The sequence below is a fragment of the Lissotriton vulgaris genome, unplaced genomic scaffold, assembly GCF_964263255.1.
Source record: "Lissotriton vulgaris unplaced genomic scaffold, aLisVul1.2 SCAFFOLD_2485, whole genome shotgun sequence".
NCBI classification, from domain to species: domain Eukaryota; kingdom Metazoa; phylum Chordata; class Amphibia; order Caudata; family Salamandridae; genus Lissotriton; species Lissotriton vulgaris.
Genome location: NW_028254150.1, coordinates 104,354 through 124,518, shown reverse-complemented (window position 1 = coordinate 124,518; position 20,165 = coordinate 104,354). Strand labels below are relative to the sequence as shown.

General features: G+C 47.3%; 1 protein-coding gene across 1 annotated transcript in view; it reads right to left on the bottom strand.

Moving 5' to 3' along the window:
* LOC147659662 (uncharacterized) overlaps nt 1-20,165 on the bottom strand; it is a 40,736-nt gene that overhangs the window by 6,355 nt on the left and 14,216 nt on the right. Inside the window, exons 2-4 of the mRNA XM_086951568.1 lie at nt 16,105-16,143; nt 9,920-10,024; nt 9,371-9,814 (exon numbers count right to left, since the gene is read on the bottom strand). Coding sequence (XP_086807694.1) covers nt 9,371-9,814; nt 9,920-10,024; nt 16,105-16,143 — 588 coding nt within the window. The remainder of the gene's footprint in view (nt 1-9,370; nt 9,815-9,919; nt 10,025-16,104; nt 16,144-20,165) is intronic.

Genomic DNA, 20,165 nt, shown 5'->3' with positions numbered 1-20,165 from the left:
ATGTGACTCTGTTACATGTACAACTTTTATTTTTTTAAATGGAGAGAGTGCATAGAAATGTTTTGCAAAAATGTTCATAATAAAGAAAATATTCTGCATTTGATGGAACATTTTTCTGCACTTTATATTTCTCCCATTTGAAAAAAATGGCTGCATTTTTCAGTTATAAATGTGGAAGCGTGTCTACCAGCCACTGGGAGCAAGACGCCTGCTGTATGTAAACATGACATTTTGAAATGGGGGGAAATTCAACTAAGGACTAAACTTTATGTTTATATAAAACTCATCATTTTCATTTTTCCCCTGTCAAAGTGCCATTACAAACAGCAGGCATTGCACTTCAAATGTCTGTAGACATGGTTCAATATTTGTAGCAGGAAAATGCAGTCATGTGTTTAAAAGTGAGGAATTTATAGTGGAGAAACATGAGTCATAAAACATTAGGACTTAATTGGCTAAAGTTTAAATTAGAGAAAAACCTTAAAACAAAACTTTACTCCACTCTAAACTACACCACTCTACTCGACTCTATCCCACTGTACTCTGGGATACGCTACTCCATTATATGCTACGCCATTCCACTGGACTCAATTAGACTATGTTCCACGTTACAACATGTTACTCAACTCTGTGGAACTATACAGCACTCCACTCTACACCGTCCCACTGCATCACACTCTACTACACAATATGCAACTCCACTCTACTATACTACAGTTTGTGCCACCATTAGAACTGTACTCCACTCTATGCCCCTACACTGTACAATTCCTTACTCCAGTTATTATACCCACTGTGTGCCCCACTGTACAACACTCTATTCCACACTATGACGCTTTCCAACACTCTACGACACACAACTTCAGTATACTGTACATGTCATTCCAAATTATAAAAATGTACTTAACTTTACACTTTTACTGTTCACTCTAGTATACTCCATGCCACTGTACTATACATATGCCACTACACTACATACAAAAATACTCCACTATATGCTATGCTACTACACACCACTCTACTCTATCATACTCCACTCTACACCCCTCCACTCTGCATCACTCCAATTTACACCATTCCACTTTATGCTGTTCCACTGTATGCGACTCCACTGTACCACAATTCACTTTACTACACTCTACAACAGTACACTCTATGACAGTATACTGTACAACACTATCCTCCACGCTACTATGCAACACGTCTCTTAATAGTATTCAACTTGACTAAAGCAACTGTATAAATTGAAAGTTTGAACAAATGTTTATAAAAAATACAAAAACATTGAAAGTCAATGTAAAAACCAAAGGTTAACCCTTTGTAGACAAACCAAACTTAAAATAACAGAATCATTACAAATTATTAAGTTATACCTTAAATTTATACTTTATGCACCCCCTTTGAATTAATATAAATGTATTTATTTATTTTTTATCTACAAACAAAACTTAAACTAACAAAAATAAACATTTCTAAACGTATACCTTTAATTTATAATTTGTGCAACACCTTCAAATTATTATAACTTGCACATCTCCATACACTGTGTATTCAACTCAGTAGCCACAATACTTTAATAATAATTTGCGCCTTCTCCTTGCACTACTGATACTGTTTTATATCATCTCACTTATATCATTTAAAACAAAAGTTTGGTTTGTATAGAAAGAATACATTTAGTTTTTCTAACTATAACAAAGGTTTAACCTTCGTTTTGTTCAATAATATATATATATATATATATATATATATATATATATATATATATATATATATATATATATATATATATATATATTAGGTAGTAATAGTTAGGACCTACTTACATTAGGAAAACCAGGTTTTGTTTTGCTAATATGCTTGGAGCCATTTGAGGAATCTTCATAAAAGTTTCAAAACCAGTTTGCCACTTATTTCAGCTGCTGTTTGTAAAGTTTAAGGGTGATTTATGAAGTGGGGGCTAAGAAAAATGTGGGTCCCAAAACGTGTTTTCCCGATGCAATTTCCCATAGGGATTTTTAAGGAAACCTACAGCTTGAATGGCTGAAAATAATTACACCAAATTTGACAGAAAGCTAGCTCTTGGTCCAGAAAGAACCTTTTTTGTAGTTTGGTGTCAATTCATTCAGCATTTTTTAAGTTAATGAAGAAAAAGTATTTATAGATATCTAGGAATACAAATTCTCCCTGGGTCCGACAGATTCTTGGTGAGATCTGATTGTCTACCAACACTTCAACCAGGAAGTGTTGGCAACGAAATTTGAACTAGGGACTCAGCCTGACAGTTACTGGGACATTATAGTTAGGTTCTCAATTTACACGCACAAAGCCATAGAAATGTAGCAGTTATAGTTAGTAATCTCAAGTGACTATAACATGTGCCCTAAGGCAACTATAACTCACGTCTTCAAAATGCGCTTGTATTATCCCAAATATCACATCACTCATAACATATTCTATGACATAATTGAGAATATTAGTGCAACACTTGCTGTAAAATTACTGATGAGAAAACTGTTGATGGTGGGGTGCAAATTATACTTACCCTAGGTCACAAGTGATAGTAACTTTAGATAACCCTACCTATAACTATCTATGTTTTTTTGTTCGTAAATTGAGAACCTAACTATAACCTATTTTTAGTGAATATAGATAGATAGATAGATATATCGATAGATAGGTAGATAGATATATCGATAGATAGATAGATAGATAGATTAGATCGATAGATAGATAGATGGATAGATAGATAGATAGATAGATAGATAGATAGATAGATAGATAGATAGATAGATAGATAGATAGATAGTTAGATAGATAGATAGATAGATAGATAGATAGATAGATAGATAGATAGATAGATAGATAGATAGATAGATTAGATAGATAGATAGATAGATAGATAGATAGATAGATAGATAGATAGATAGATAGATAGATAGATAGATAGATAGATAGATAGATAGATAGATAGATAGATAGATAGATAGATAGATAGATAGATAGATAGATAGATAGATAGATAGAGCCTGATTCACAGAAGTGATCTGAGACAAAAGTCTCGTTTTACGACTTTTGATATTTCACAAAGGGCATTTACGAGTAGTAAAGTTACACTTTTGTTCTAAGTTTAGACCAAAAGTCTAACTTTACTACTACTAAAGTTAGTCATTTAGTCTAAGTTAGACTTTTGGTTTAAACTTAGACCAAAAGTCTAACCTTACTACTTGTAAATGCCTTTTGTGAACACTGAAAGTCGTAAAGTTAAACTTTCATCTCAGACTACTTCTGTGAATCGGGCCCATAATGTATATTAATGTATATTTATTATATATATTTTTGTATCAGTGTCACTGAAGTTACATTCCAAGAGATAATGAAGATGAGAAGGAATGGCACTATCACAGTAGGTTGTGGGGTCTTAACTGTATTATGAATCAAGAATTTCAAATCTATTTTTTGAAGGAGGGGGTTAATATGGGGAAGGGTTCAAAAGAGCCTCTTCGGTACTTCTCAGCACATAGACCTTCCCCTTCCAAGGCCTGCCTCCTCCTCACAAAATGACATTCTTTTTAATATTTGGCAGGTCTAGAGATGGTATCATGTGTGGGCAGCATGTCTCATGACGAGTTGAAGAACTTGAGATGGAGACACTTTGAGGACCCTTAAACTCAAACTTAATGAATGAATTCTGCTCATGTAAGGGAACATGCTGGTAGAACATGCAAGGACTGACGCATGTCTGGTCTGTTCATAAAGCGCTGAGTACAGCTCGAAAGGTACTGCAGAGCATGTGTAAAGCTGGCTGGGAGACTCCCGATGAGTGTCCATTACTAATCTGCAGTGGGCTTCATTGGTCACGATGATGTGATCCAAAGTTGTGTGCTGACGAAGCCATTTTTGAGGCTTGAGGTGTTATCAAAGGTCACTGTTGTCCTGCCATGCGAATCACTGGGACTAGAGACTGCTGTGACTATAAAGTATAAGGAGTAGGTGGGTTTGTGGGAAGTGGTAGTGTCTGGGAGCACATGCACAAGTCATGTTTTAAATGTGTATGCACGGCCAAAGCCAGGAGTATTTGACTCCAATAATGACAGCATGACTGGGTGTTGTTACACCTCCTTGTGAATTATGGAACTTATCATTTAATACTCAGTCCTACTTTTCTACTACAGTCTTATATCTGGACTTTTTAGTGTACATCTGAGTCTCTCTTTTACTGGGATTAACAATGCTAAGAACAGGACAATGCTTTAAAGACCTTAAGGGCCAGATGTATGAGTTTGCAAATTGCATCGAATTGAGACGCACAATTTGCGCCTCGCAAAAATGAATGTACAACAGTGTCTCAGACACTGTTTGCGATTCCCAAAGGGGTCACAAATTGCATGCCTTATTAATATTCATGAGGCAGTCATATTTTGTAACCCCATTGGGAATGGCTAGCACTCACATGGATGGTGGCCTGCTGGGGTCATCAGACCACCATATCTGTTATCTTTTTTTTTAATAAAAAGCAGCTTTTTGGAGAAAAAAAATTAGGCCCGTTTTCCTTAAAGGAAAAGGGGCTGCATTTGAAAAGAAATATGAAACTTTCCAGTTTCATTTTTTAAGGGCAGGCAGTGGTCCCTAGGACTAGTGCCTGCTCTTAAAAAATACTTTCGCACCAATTCACAAGGGGGAAGAGGTCCCCTGGGGACCCCTTCCTGTTTGTGAGTGGCCTACCACCCTTTCTGAAAAATTACCAAGGTTACCCCAATTCACCACATAACGTAATTTTGGTGAGGAATTTCAATGCATGATTTACCATTTGGTAATTTTTAAATGCAAGTGGCATTTTTAGGCAGATTTTTTACTCAAATGGACCATTCAGCTCATTTTTAAGCAATAGCATTTTGAATGTGAACATCAGTTCCTTTAACATGGGTGATCAACAAGCATTTGATATAAATGTTTTACCTGAGCTGCACAGTGCACGGAATTTATGAGCACAAAATTACAAATTTGGAACACGAATGGCAGCGTGATGAGCACAAGCAACTTTAGCTGAACAAACCATTTGGGTCATTGTTTTAGTGTGAGATGCATTTTGCATAATTACGCATAATTTTGCGGAAATTTCACCTAACGTGGAAGATATTACAGTACAATCCTTATCCACCCTTCTTGAATCAAAAGGTCTCAGGCAACACTACAAACCGCAAACTCATAATAAGCGTGTGACGCTCGACACAATCATCTCCAACTAGAATGCCATATCCATCCAGTTCATCATATCAATGGAATCGACTGACCACCACTTAATTCTATTTGGTATGTAAATGTAAATGTAAATGTACATGTATTTATATAGCGCAAATCGCCCACATCGCAGGCATCTATGCGCTTGCTTAGGGAACCCGTCCTGGTATTCCCCTGTGAGATAACCCCGGCAGGGTATCCACAGGGTGAAAGCCAGGCATCCCGCCGCGAGGGGCCGTTGTGGAGATTAAGCAAGCTATTGCCCAGAGTCGCAGAGTGTGAACCCGTGAGTCGAGTAGGCACCGGAGCGAGAATTATCAGGTCCGTGGAATTATTGAGCCCAACCCCCGTCGGGGCGGGGAATTGAACCCTGGTCCAGGGCCGATCTCAGCTTCCGGGTCTGCCGCCTCTAACCCCTGAGCCACACTTCTCCACTCAAAGTCAATCAGCCTGAGCTCCGAACCCAAACTAATAGTCCAAAGCACTGGCCGAGGAATATGCACAAAATCCTCCAATCAAAATTAGAAGCCCTAATCAGTTCTCAAATTATACCTCCACCCATCGTCACTTCCACCAATGACCTCACCTCCGACTATAACACCAAAATGACAGAACTTCGTGACACTATCACCCCTCCGAAACTCAATGAATCAAGAGGTATCGCATCCAGATTTTAGTTCAATAAAGGTCTGAATATTGAGAGATGGCATCTTAGGCTGGATGAAGGAACCTGGAGACAAGAACCCTCACAGACCCATCTCTCTCTCTCCTCCGGGAAAACACCTGAAATGCAAAAAACATATCTACAGAGAGAAACCCTCTTACGTCCGAGCCTAAATTGACCACACCTGAAATAGTCCTAAAGACGATTTCAACAACATCAAACAGCAAACCTCCTCTCTCCCATTACACTCATCTGAGGCCGCTGTTAAGCACTGTGAGGAATTTACATGTTTCTTCTCCGAAAAAATAACAAACATCAAACTTTTATTGGACCCCCCCACCTCCTCACCCCCTACCATGGATGCACCTCTTACCAAAGAGAGTCTGACCACGGTCACACCTCCAACTAATGACGGGCCAGCCAAACCCACCTCCTCATTGATCCAGAACACCAACTACAATCCCATACAGCTAAAACACAATGCAACCTGGTTCAAGTTCGAAAATATCTCTGAAGAAGTCATTAAAATTCTTGCATCCATGAAGCCGGCATCACACCTATCTCACCCCCTTCACTCATTGCCTGCCAAAAAGCCTCAGACACATCATCATGCCAACCTGGACCAAAATCATTACCTCTGCCCTATCCAGTGACTCTTTGCCGACCTCCCTCAAACTCAGCCAAGACACCCCCTCATCAAAAAGCCAGATGCCAGCCAGAATGACCTGAACAACTACAGACCTATAACCAGCCTCCCTCTTCTTTCCAAAACTATTGAGAAATGTGTGCTCTCTCAACTCATCAGCCATTTTGAAAAATTCAACCTTCATGACACCTTTCAATCCAGGCTCAGGAAAGGCTGCAGTACGGAGACTGCAATCTTCCACATCACTGATGACATGCACAGATCTCTTGACGATGGTTAGGCCTGCCTCCTAATCCCTCTTGACCTCTCAGCTGCCTGCGATACTGTCAACCACAAAATTCTCCTCAGCGCCCTCCCACAGGGAGTGGCATCCATTGTACCATATTCCAGTGGTTTGCCTCAAACCTAAACCGATGATGTCAACTAACCAAACCGAACCCATCCACTGCTCCTGCAGCATCAGCCCCACAAAAAGTTACCCAAGGATCAGTCCTGTCCCCGGCCCTGTTCAACCCCTAAATGGAACCCCTCACAGTCATCTTGAAACAACCCAGAATTGCCTGCCACCTCTATGCAAATGACCCCCAACTATCCATTCAACTCTTGTCACCCAAAGACATCCAGCAACTTAACAACATTCACTCCACAGTCTAATCCTGGCTGACAAACAACCACCTAAAACTCAGTGTCAACAACACCAAACTCCTCCTCATCCAACCAAAAGGAAGGGTTATCCCCTTCACTGCTGGCTTGATAACCTAACTGCACTAAACAGTACGTGTTCTCCCCCCAACTCTGTCAAATCATTAGGGTTTAGGGAAAAAGTGCCATCTACACATTGAAACATCGAAAAGAAATCACAATCTTCATTCCCCTTGAAGAACTAAAGAACGTAGCACAATCCTTAGTCCTCTCTAAGTTGGAACATGGTAATGCAATCTGGCTTCCCAAAAAAACAGCTTATTCCTGTAAACTCCACACTCAACGCAACAGCCAGACTTCTCGCCGAAGAAAGTTGCTGTGAAAACTTCACCCCCACTCTCAAAATGCTCAACTGCCTACCAACAGAAGCAAGAAGTATTTTCAAAATGGCCCGCATAACCCATAAAGCTGTCTCCAAGGAAAAAACGAGCTACCTCCCAAACAAACTCAAAATCAGGACAAAAAAAGACCCCTAAAAATCTCAAGCACTCCTAATTCTGCCTCATTTTTTGGGAATGCACCTAGAATTTGAAATGCCCTGCCAGAGGGGCTACATGACAACCAATCATTCCAACACTTCAGAAAAAAATATTCTGTCCGTTTGTTTGTTGAAGGGCTCGACATGTTTTGGAAAGTGAAAAGGAATGTCAATTACCCATCTCTTTGTTTCACTAACCATTTAAAAACTATTTAGACTTCACTCAAACACTTTTTACATTATTTCTGTATTTATATACTGTTTTAGGTTTGGATCTCTAAAGCAAAAAATGCAGAATTTCACTGGTTTTTCCTGTTTTGTTTTTTTACTCACGGGGACATTAAAGTACCGACCAGGTCCGTACAAAGACAGCCAGGCGGCACCGCACGCGGAGGATGTAATGGTTCTTTAGTGCACCAACCAGAATTCAAATGAGTCTCCTCCAGTTTGGAACACAGACATCTGAAGTGATTGCATTAACCCGCTGAGCCTTCCCGTCAGAACAATGCATTTCTCACAGATTAGTTTAACCTGCATTTACTTTTCATTTAAGATGTTTTCATTATAATTAGATGAAAATTCAATAAAACACCTACCAAATATTTTGTTCTTTTCAGCCATGTCTCTGGTCCAGCCGCAGCACTCAGTCCTCACGCCCCCACCCCGTGACTTTGACACTGGACACCACCCTTCCTTTCCATCATCCATGCATTTGTTGTCATAAATTTGTGGGTCAACCTCTAGTCTTAGCTCAGACTCCTCCTCCTTCTTTCTTTCAGTTGCTGTTTACCAGAGAGAGGAACGGTGGAGGACCCTGGTTGGCTCGCGCAATCTCCTCCCACTAAGGACAGAACGCATGCACAATCTCCTCCCACAAAGGACAGAACGCATGCGCAAGATCTTCCCACTAAGGACAGAACGCATTTGCAAGATCCTTCCACTAAGGAAAGAACACATGCACAAGATCCTCCCACTAAGGACAGAATGCATGCGCAAGATCCTCTCACTAAGGACGGAACGCATGCGCAAGATCCTCCCACTAAGGACAGAACGCAGGCACAAGATCCTCCCACTAAGGACAGAACGCATGCGCAAGATCCTCCCACTAAGACGCATGCGTAAGACCCTCCCACTAAGGACAGAACGCATGCGCAAGATCCTCCCTCTAAGGACAGAACGCATGCGCAATCTCCTCCCACTAAGGACAGAACGCATGTGCAAGATCTTCCCACTAAGGAGAGAATGCATGCGCAAGATCCTCCCACTAAAGACAGAACGCATGCGCAAGATCTTCCCACTAAGGACAGAACGCATGCACAATCTCCTCCCACTAAGGAAAGAATGCATGCGTAAGACCCTCTCACTAAGGACAGAACGCATGCGCATGATCCTCCCACTAGGGTCTGATTGGCACAGCCGTCATCCAGCTCACTGCAGCAGTCTATTGTGATTTTACAAACAAAGGCTAAAATAAATAAATGTTCAGAACTGATGCCCACTATTGTAGGGGGAAGACAAACATATAAACTGGTCTGGCCTTTCTGGGCCTGTCAGTTGCAACTACCCTGCACGCATGATGACCACCAAGCCCATGATTCTCATCAAGCTACGCATGCTGGATGAATACAAAATGCATTACCTGTTGAGCTGGTAGCTGTGGTCCCTCCTGTGGTGGTAGTAGTAGAGCCTCTTGTGCTAGTTTGAGTAGCAGTAGCTGTGGTCCCTCCTGTGGTGGTAGTAGTAGAGCCTCTTGTGCTAGTTTGAGTAGCAGTAGCTGTGGTCCCTCCTGTGGTGGTAGTAGTAGAGCCTCTTGTGCTAGTTTGAGTAGCAGTAGCTGTTGTCCCTCCTGTGGTGGTAGTAGTAGAGCCTCTTGTGCTAGTTTTAGTAGCAGTAGCCGTGGTCCTTCCTATGTTGCCATCATCAGTCAATGCTGTGTTCTCATCTGTTATCAGTGCTGTTGGGGTTACAGTAGTTGTTTTTGCTGTGGTGCTTGCTGTGGTAGGTGCTGTCGAGGTAGATCTTGAAGCCGGTGATGCTGTTGTTGTGGCTGCTGTTGTAGTTGTGGTAGGTGTTGTGGTAGGAGGTGAAGTCACTGAGGTTGTCTCTGATGTGGTAGCAGCTGTGGTAGAAGCCGGTGATGTTGTTGTTGTGGCTGCTGTTGTAGTTGTGGTAGGTGTTGTGGTAGGAGGTGTAGTCACTGTGGTTGTCTCCGATGTGGTGGCAGCTGTGGTTGTTGCTGTAGTTACTGATGTTGTCGTTCTAGTGATACCAGCTTCCCATGGATATGGTAGATCTGCATTTTAATGATACATTTTTATTATACTGGATCACTGTATTACTGAAACACATTTTTAACATCACCACAACTGTTTGAAATAGTGCGTGACTCTGTTGCCTAACCTCTATTTGTGCATTGCGTATTCACCCTTTTTGCTCCTGTAATTGTAAAATGTTGTGTGCTGTTACAGACTGGGATTGTGCTTCATTTTTTCTCTCTATTCTTTTTGCCTTTCTTTTGCAGTCACTCAGTTCACTCCAGCTCTCGCCACTCTGTGCCACTTTCCCCCTGTCTGCCCACCTCCTGGATAGTGCCTACCATCTCCCAGGGCTATTTACTGGAGGCCAAAGTACAGAAATAAAAGCAAGCCAACCTGTGCCCGTCTATAGCCGTCCTCACCTGTCCGCACCTGGGCTGCACCCAGTGCCAGGAACCTTGGCCGGACACACTCATACAGGTACACTGCCACAGAACTCTATACCCTGGACCCCAACAACAACAACTGCTGATTCACATCACCACAATCCAGAGTAGGATTCTTCACCACCCTGCCTCCTTCAACCACTACTTCATCAAACAACACAACGCCAACTCAAGCTGCCGACACTCTACCAAATCTTCTCAACTGCCCCATAATAAATGCCAGATCACTCTGCAAACACGCCACCAAAATCTGGGACACCATCGCACCATCACCCCTGACGTGACTTTCATCACAGAGAACTGGGTCACCCCCACATCTGCCCCAGACATTGCCATGGCAACCCCCAGCGGCTCCAAGATGAAAGACCAAGACTGCCCCAACAGACACTGTGGAGGCATTGCCATTGCACACAAAGAATCGATCACCTGCACCATCACTAATAATGACACCATGCCAATTATGGAACACATGAATTTCCAGACCATGCCAATGCCAAATCCACCATCAAAGGCACTCTCGCATACAGGCTGCCAGGACCACAAACCAACCTCAGCCATGCCATTGCAGAATGTATCACCCCTCTTGCAGTCAAATCTGATCACTACATCTTCATGGAAGATCTCAAATTCCACCTCGATGACTCCACCAACACCAACACCATCGACCTACTGAAAAGCCTAGACAACAATGGCCTGAAGCAGGTTGTCACTGAACCCACATAGAGAGCAGGATACACGCTGGACGCCATGTTTACTTCCAGCAACAGAAACAGCCAAACATCGGAACTCACCTGGACGGACAACTCCATTGTATACTTCACCCTCACTGGCTCGCCATACACTACCCCCAGCCGGCACAGTGTTCCCTATCGCATCTGGACCAAGGAAATTCAATGGGCAATGGACTGACGCCCTCAGCACAGCTCAGCCCAACATCACCACCAAACTGAACCAGACAGTAGATAGTATCAATGCCTGGATCACCAGCGCTGCCAACCAAGTTGCCCCCACCAAACCAGCCGAAAGGCACTGACCCACCAAAAAAGCCAGCTGGTACACACAAGAACTCAGTGCATCAAAAAGTGGGTGTTAACAACTTGAAAGAAGATGGCGAATCATCAGAAAGATGCTGACCGAACCTCCTACAAATCAACCCTCAACAACTACCTCAGCCAGAACAAATCCTCAAAAAGGGAGGCCCTGACATGCTGCATCAAAACCAGCATCAACCAAACCAAGGAACTCTTCACAATCGTCAGAGAGTTCACCTACCCATCAGCCACAGAAACTCAATCCCCCCTCACAGGAACTTTGCAACTTCCTCACTGACCACTTCCACAACAAGGTAGCAACAATGTACAGAAACTTCAATCCCCAACCCTTCGACCTCCTCTGCAACACATCAACCACAGTCACTAACCCCCGATCACAGTATGGAATCAACTTAACACATCAACAATGGGCACACTGAATACCTCCATCCACTCAGGAGCAACCACCGACCCATGCCCCTATCAACTCTTCAGCATCGGAAGCAACAAGATCATCTACCAGGTCACCACCATCCTCAATACCTCCATAAATACAGCCACCATTCCCGATGCATGGAAACACACAGAGGTCAGATACCTCTTCAAGAAACTGTTGACATACCCCAGAGAGCTCCAGAACTACCGTCCAATCTCCTTCCTCCTGTTCCCCACTAAAACCCTGGAGAAGGACACCAACCTCAAACTAACCAATCATCTGGAAAGAAACAAACTAATGGACCCATCCTAATCGGGGGTCAGAGCCATCCACAGCAGTAAGACAGCCCTGATCTCAGCAACAGACGACATCCAAGCCCTACATGACAGAGGAGAATCAGCTGTGCTCCTCCTCCTAAATCTCGCTGCAGCTTTCAACACTGTCTCCCATCACACATTCATCTGTCGACTATGTCACCAGGTCAGACTGGTTTAGATCGCAATATAGACATGTGAGCCCAGTACTGGTCACTAGAGAAGGAGGTCAGTGAGGAGCTCAGGTCACCAGGTCAGACTGGCTTTAGTCCCAATGTGGACAGGTGGGTCCGTCCTGGTCTTTAGAGGGTGGGTGCTCCGGTCACCAGGTCAGACTGGCTTTAGTCCCAATATAGACAGGTGGGTCCAGTCCTGGTCATTAGAGGGTAGTGTGTAGTTCAGGTCACCAGGTCAGACTAGCTTTAGTCACAATATAGACAGGTGGGTCCAGTCCTGGTCATAGGAGGGAAGATGAGGAGCTCAGGTCACCAGGTCAGATTGGTTTAGATCCCAATATAGACAGGTGGGTCCAGTCCTGGTCATTAGAGGGCAGTGTGGAGCTCAGGTCACCAGGTCAGACTGGCTTTAGTCCCAATATAGACAGGTGGGTCCAGTCCTGGTCATTATAGGGGGAGTGGGGTTCAGGTCACCAGGCCAGACTGGCTTTAGTCCCAATATAGACAGGTGGGGTTAGTCCTGGTCATTAGAGGGGGGCTTAGGTCACCAGGTCAGACTGGCTTTAGTCCCAATATAGACAGGTGGGTCCAGTCCTGGGCATTAGAGGGGATGTGGGGCTTAGGTCACCAGGTCAGACTGGTTTAGATCCCAATACAGACAGGTGGGTCTAGTCCTGGTCATAGGAGGGAAAATGAGGAGCTCAGGTCAGCAGGTCAGATTGGTTTAGATCCCAAAATAGACAGGTGGGTCCAGTTCTGGTCATTAGAGGGGGGTTCGGAGCTCAGGCCACAAGTTCAGTCCAGCATGAGTCCCAATATTGACAGGTGGGTCCATCCCTGGTTATTTATTTATTTATTTATTTATTTTGGAATTTTGTATAGCACGTAGTTACCCTCAGGCATCCCAGCGCTTGTCCAGGCAGCAACAATAACCACAGAGCCAGATCAGTCACATCACATAGGAAATAGATGTGTTTTCAGAAGCTTCCGAAAACGAAGAGTGCAAGTCTCTAAGAGCATCCTCAGGGGAAGCGCGTTCCAGAGAGTGGCTGTGTGAACCGAAAATCTTCTACCACCAGTACGGGCCTTATTAACCCTAGGAACCTGAAGCAGATGTTTCTGGTCGGAGCGCAAAGCTCTATTAGCTTTATAGGGCACCACTAAATTCCTTAGGATGGAAGGTCCCTTCCCCTGGAGGATTCTATGTGCTGTGCAAAGAGCTTTGAATTTAACCCTCTCCCGCACTGGAAGCCAGTGCAGTGTCTTCAGGGCGGGTTTAGCTGACTGCCTCCTTGGTACGTTCGTCAGCATCCTAGCCGCGGCCTTTTGGACCCGCTGAAGCTTACTGAACGTTGCTTCAGGGGCACCAAGGAAAATAGCATTGCAATAGTCGAGCCTTGAAATAATCAGCCCCTGAATAGGTAGCTTCCTCGATGTCAAAGGGAGGAGAGGCAAGACTTTACGAGCTGAAGGGAGGAGCCCGAAACAGACCCCTGCCGTTTTCTTAGCCTGGGTCTTAAAAGAGAGGTCTTGCTCCAACCAGACCCCCAAGCTCTTGATCTCCTGCTTAGGGCTGGGGAGCTCGCCCAGGCAGCTAGGCCAGATGGTCGAAGGGAGTGAGGGAGTCTTATGCCCTAGCAGCATTATTTCGGTCTTAGAACCGTTTAATTTAAGCGCCGATTCGCACATCCAGGTGTGCACTTTGGCCATACATAGGCGCAACGAGTCCGGGTTCTTCACCAATTGGGACAATGCGACCACCAGCTGAGTATCGTCAGCATAGCTGACGATTTTTATCCCAAATGGGGCCACCACATCCTCCATGGGGGCCATATAAACATTAAACAATGTGGGGCTTAAAGAAGAGCCCTGTGCCACCCCACACTGGAGGGGGATAGATGTTGACCTTTCGCTGCCTTCCCAGACCTGATAGGTCCGGCCACACAGAAATGACCGAAGCCACTGCAGCGCCACTCCTGCAACCCCCACATTGGACAGCCGTTGGATCAACACTTGGTGGTTCACAGTGTCAAAAGCCGCACTGAGGTCCAGGAGGATCACTGCCACTGACCCTCCTGAATCCAGAATGCTCCTGGCTTCCTCAACGACTGCCAATAGGGCGGTGTCTGCGCCCTGCCCTGGCCGAAAACCCGTTTGTGACTCTCGTAACAGACCGTTGGACTCCAGAAAGTCTGACAATCTGTGATTAACCAGTCTTTCTGCGATCTTACCAAGTCCCGGCAGCAGAGAGATAGGCCTGAAGTTTGCCAAATCTGATGAATCCAGATTAGGTTTCTTCAGGAGAGCCTTTACCACTGCGGTGTGGCGCTCAGGTCACCAGGTCAGATTGGTGTATTTCCCAATATAGACAGATGCAATGCTCCAGATCACTGGACTCAGACCATTTTGATCCTGTTCATTGGGGGGGGGGGGGTTGCGAGGGGTGGTGGGGGTGGGGAGCATTGCTCGAGGTCACTGGAGTCAGGAGAGTCTGGTCCTGTTCATTAGGGTGGGAAGGGTGCGTTGTTGCAGGTCACTGAAGTCAGGCAAGCCTGGTCCTGGGCATTAGAGCGGGTAGGGTGCATTGCTCCAGGTCACTGGGGCAGGCGAGTGTGGTGCTGGGCATTAGGGCCGATAGGGTGCAATGCTTCAGGTCACTAGGGACAGGCGAGGGTCGACCTGGGCATTAGGGCCAATAGGGTGCAATGCTTCAGGTCACTAGGGACAGGCGAGGGTCGTCCTGGGCATTAGGGCCAATAGGGTGCAATGCTTCAGGTCACTAGGGACAGGCGAGGGTCGACCTGGGCATTAGGGCCGATAGGGTGCAATGCTTCAGGTCACTAGGGACAGGCGAGGGTGGTCCTGGGCATTAGGGCCAATAGGGTGCAATGCTTCAGGTCAGTAGGGACAGGCGAGGGTCGACCTGGGCATTAGGGCCGATAGGGTGCAATGCTTCAGGTCACTAGGGACAGGCGAGGGTCGACCTGGGCATTAGGGCCAATAGGGTGCAATGCTTCAGGTCACTAGGGACATGCGAGGGTGGTCCTGGGCATTAGGGCCAATAGGGTGCAATGCTTCAGGTCACTAGGGACAGGCGAGGGTGGTCCTGGGCATTAGGGCCAATAGGGTGCAATGCTTCAGGTCACTAGAGACAGGCGAGGGTGGTCTTGAGCATTAGGGCCGATAGGGTGCAATACTCCAGGTCACTGGGGTCAGTGGAGTCCGGTCCTGGGAGTTAGGGAGGGTATTGTGTAATGCTCCATGTCACTAGGGATAGGCGAGTCTGGTCTTGGGCATTAGGGAGGGCAGGTTGCATTGCTCCAAGTCAATGAGATCAGGAAGTCCGGTCCTCGGCATTAGGACGAATAGGTTATGCTGACCCTAGTCACTTGGGACTGACAAGTCTGGTCTTGGTCACTAGAGTGGGAGTGAGTGCAGATGTCTGGGTCACTAGGTTCAGGCGAGTGTGGTACTGGTCAGTAAGAGAGAGTGGCCCAGAGCAGCCAGTCAAAGGCATTATGCTAGAGAAGCAGGAGGCACTGGGCTTTGGAAGTTGAAAACTGAGATATGAGATGGCAGGGTTGTTTCAAGCGCTAGAAATGGAAGGAAAGTTTTCAGGGAACCAGCAGATGTGTGAGTTTGTGCAGACTTTGAATAATGTGTCTAAAAGAAGCATAAATGTTGAGAACTAAAAGGCACAAAGGGTTTGACTTACTGGCTACTCCAAGGGTGTCATCTGCAGTATCTTGTCCAACTGCGGAGATAAAAAGTTATCATTAAAACATTGCATCTTTGATGATGGGTTCAAAGCTGTGACCATAATTTAACAGATGTACAATCACAAAGTAGGATAAGAAAACACGTAAAGTGTACAAAGGAGGGGAAATAGGGCTGTCTGAAATTCCACGAAAATGATACACAATCATGCTTTTGTTGGGTAATGTGAATTACAGTATCTTGCATTTTTTGTTGTGCTTGACACGTACCTCACGTAAAAAAAATCACACAAAATACCATCAGGTTCAAATCTTTGTGAATGGCACCATGCACAGCGCAAGCGGGCGTTGCTTCCTTTCTGCCGCTTCAGCAGATTTTTACTCGAGTGGCATCTTTCTCAATGTGTTATGTTATGTTATGTTATGTTATTGAGCTTTTGTATAGCGTACAGCTACTCACAGGGAGAGTCCCGACGCTTTCCACCCTCAACTCATATTGAAATAACACAGAAACTGTGAACAGACAGTTTCTCATGGGGGGGCGTGGCTTGGGCGCCGATGGCGATGGTCGCCTGAGAGCTCGGCTCCGGGACTGAGCCCGGAATTATCCTGTAAATCGGAGGCTGCGGGGCACCCCAGACCCCGCATTCCGCTGAGCGGACCGATGGAGACCTGCCGGGGCCCCTGATGGGGCTTGGACGAGGGTTGATCCGGAGTAACACCGAAGTTTGCGGAGTTGCGGAGTGCGACCCAACATGGCGCCCGGACTTCTTTGTCCCCCTGGTCGGACCCACTGACTCGGAGGAGCGGCGCGAGCAGCGACCTACGCCCGGCTTTGCCATTACCGGCGGCTCTGTGTACATGATATCAATTGGATCGGACTTTTTCCAGCGAGCCTACGCTCGGTTGAGTGACTGGGCGGCTGCCCACGTTATAGGGGACCCCGGGAGCGGACGCCCTGTGACCCAGACGGTGGCCCAACCTTCGACACCGCACCCAGCTACGTTCTCCTGACCAGTCCATTTCCATGGGAGGCACGACACTTTGGCGCCACAAATCGTCAGGTGGAGTTGGTGACCCTCACCCAGGGTCTCTAGCGGCTGAGCGGGCCTGCCCGACTAGGCGGCGATTACCTCCGCCCCCTCATCGGTGCCCTCGGACGCCGTGGCGGTGGCGTGAGCCGAAGCGGAGGAGTCTCCACAGGCCCTGGAGAAGGGGGTCTCCCATACACGACTTGAAGTCCAGTAACCGGGAAGGTCGTGGTCGACATTTGCGCCCGGAGACGCCTACTCCGGGACCTTCACGAAGTGCCCCCGGTGACATGGGGAAACCTAGAGGAGCCAAGGGGACCACCCCGACAGCCTCAGACTCGGAAGCCCAGGATAAGGAGGAACGTGGGGACCCGAAAAGTTCTGATGGCGCACCGATGCAACAACAGTTTGACCGCATCCTGGAGGCGATAGCGACCACGAGATCGGCCCTCCAACAGGATATTGCCCAGGTGGCGACGAGCCTAGGCCTCCTCAGAGCGGACCATGGCAAACTTTCGGACCGGGTCAAGGAAGTGGAGAGCTCGGTGAAAACCTTGGAGCCGGCGCAGGGGACCTTGGCTGCAACGATGAAAGATGCCTTATCCCGAATTGCGTCCCTGGAGCAGAGGGCGGAGGATGCGGAAGGCCGCAACAGAAGGAACAACATCCGTGTAGTGGGCCTCCCGGAAAAGATCGAGGAGGGCGACATGGTGACATTCTTGGAGACCTGGCTCCGCGACACTGTGGCCCCGGAGGGGCTATCCTCCTTCTACACTCTGGAGCGTGCCCACCGAGTCCCGGCGCGGCCACCGCAACAGGGACGCGCCCCGAGACCGGTGATGGCACGGTTATTACACTTTCGGGACAGGGACTTAATCCTTAATGCCGCCAGACATAATGGTCCATTCAAAGTGGCGAACAGTCAGGTGAACATCTTCCCAGATTACACCTATGAGACTCAACGCAAGCGGTTCTTCTTTCTGGCGGTCAAGCGCGAGCTCAGGAGCGAGGGCATCCAGTACTCGCTCCTCTATCCTGCGAGGCTCCGCATCATTGTCGACGATAAAACTCAGTTTTTCGACACCCCGGAGGATGTTTGTGCCTGGCTGGAGCTTTACAGGGCAGGGAAAGATGGCTTCGGCTCCTCGTCCCAACAGGCAGATGAGCCGGAACAGAGACGGCGATCCAGGAGGATCAGGAATCGCCGCGGCCGTACAGGAGGGCCCTCAACTGCAGAGACATCATCGGAGCGGAGGGGAGTGTTGGAAGTATTGTCGGAGTTGTCTGGTGCACGGGACGAAGCCATTGTGGAGGAAGACAACCCGGGTGATGAGGGGGCGCCATCGGAATCGGAGGACTCAGTGACAGATAGTGCCCATACACCGGTGATCACACCGAAATCGGTGGAGGACCTTTTGGATGGTCAGGGGTAACGGGGTGTGCTGCCTTATTTTGGGTGGGGGCCAGGCAGGGGGGAGGCGGTTGCCGTCCACTGATGCTGACTTGGAGGGAGGGAGGGGTGGGGTGCCCCTGTTTCTGCCCCGAGAGGGTTTTGCTACTGTTTAGGGCTTGTTTTAGTCCTGGTGGCTCGAGCGTCGAGGGCCCACTGCCTCCGCCCGGCCCGCACCTGGCCCTTAAGGCCTTCCTACAGTGGCGACCGTAGGATTAGTAGGGGGTATTGGGTTGATGGAGGGCGAGGTTTGGATGGGATCTGGATGGTGTAGTTTGGGTCCTGTTCTGGGGTGGGTGGGTGGGAGTTCGGTTTGTTCTTGGGTTGTGTGGTTTTGGTTGGGGAAAATGGCCGCCATCAGTACTGGGATTTATGATGTCTTTTCTTTGTGGGGGCCCGGTCGGGGAAACTGGGCGAGAACAATATGGGACAATGGCTGATGTTGCTAACTTGAAATGTGTTACTTGGAACGTAAGGGGGCTTCACAGTATGTCCAGGCGCCACAAGGTCCACGCTTATTTAGTGCGTAGGGGAGTGCAAATGGCGCTGCTGCAGGAAACGCATCTGACCAAGGCGGAAGGGGCGGCGCTACAGCGTAGATGGCGGGGGCAGGTCTTTTCCACGTCGTACTCCGCGTATGCCAGAGGGGCGCTAATCTGGATCAGAGCAGGGGTCCCCTTCAAAGTTAAGAGAACTGTAATAGATCCGGAGGGGCGCTACGTGGCCATCTCGGGCACCCTGGGAGGGAGGGACCTGAACGTTTGCTGTGTGTACGCTCCTAATGTGGACCAAGTTGCCTTCCTTTCCAGGTTATCGGGCTCGTTGGCCCACTTCTTCTCCGGACCCCTTCTGCTTGGGGGCGACTTTAACTCCGTGGTGGACGTGTATATTGACCGCTCCCATCCACCACTTCCCGATTCTCCGGTTCGTCGCACGGCTAAGGGGCGTCAGGATTGGCAAACCCGATGGGGTTTGACGGACATCTGGAGGGCGCACCACCCTGCGTCTAGGATTACTCATACTTCTCGAGCCTTCACGAGTTGCATGTCCGCTTGGATGGCTTTCTTGGATCGCCCGAACTGGTTTCGGCAGCGGTTCGATCTGAGTACTTGTCCAGAACCATTTCAGACCACAACCCACTCTTGCTGGACCTTCGCTGGTTCCCCGGGGCGCCGGCGGTGCCCACCTGGAAGCTGCGACCCGAGATCCTTGAGGACAGTGTTTTCAGAGCGGACCTGGGGGACAAGGTAGTGGAATATTTTGCTTCCAACGGTGGCACCGCGAGTACACGAGCGTTAGAATGGGACGCTTTTAAGGTAGTGGTGAGGGGTTACTGTATTTCTAAGAAAGTGGGCATGAGGCGCGTTATCCTGGCTGACTTAGATGCAGCGGACCAGCAACTCCGCGAGCTTGAAATCCGCCGCCCTGGGCATCCGGAATTGCAGGTGCGAACGGCAGAGGCGAGGGAAAAGGTAGCGGCAGAGGTCGAACGGCTTCGCTGTTTTGACTATAAAGCCTACACGGTCCGATCCATCGCAGAGGGAGACAGATCGAGCGCGTTGCTGGCGTGGTTGGCAAA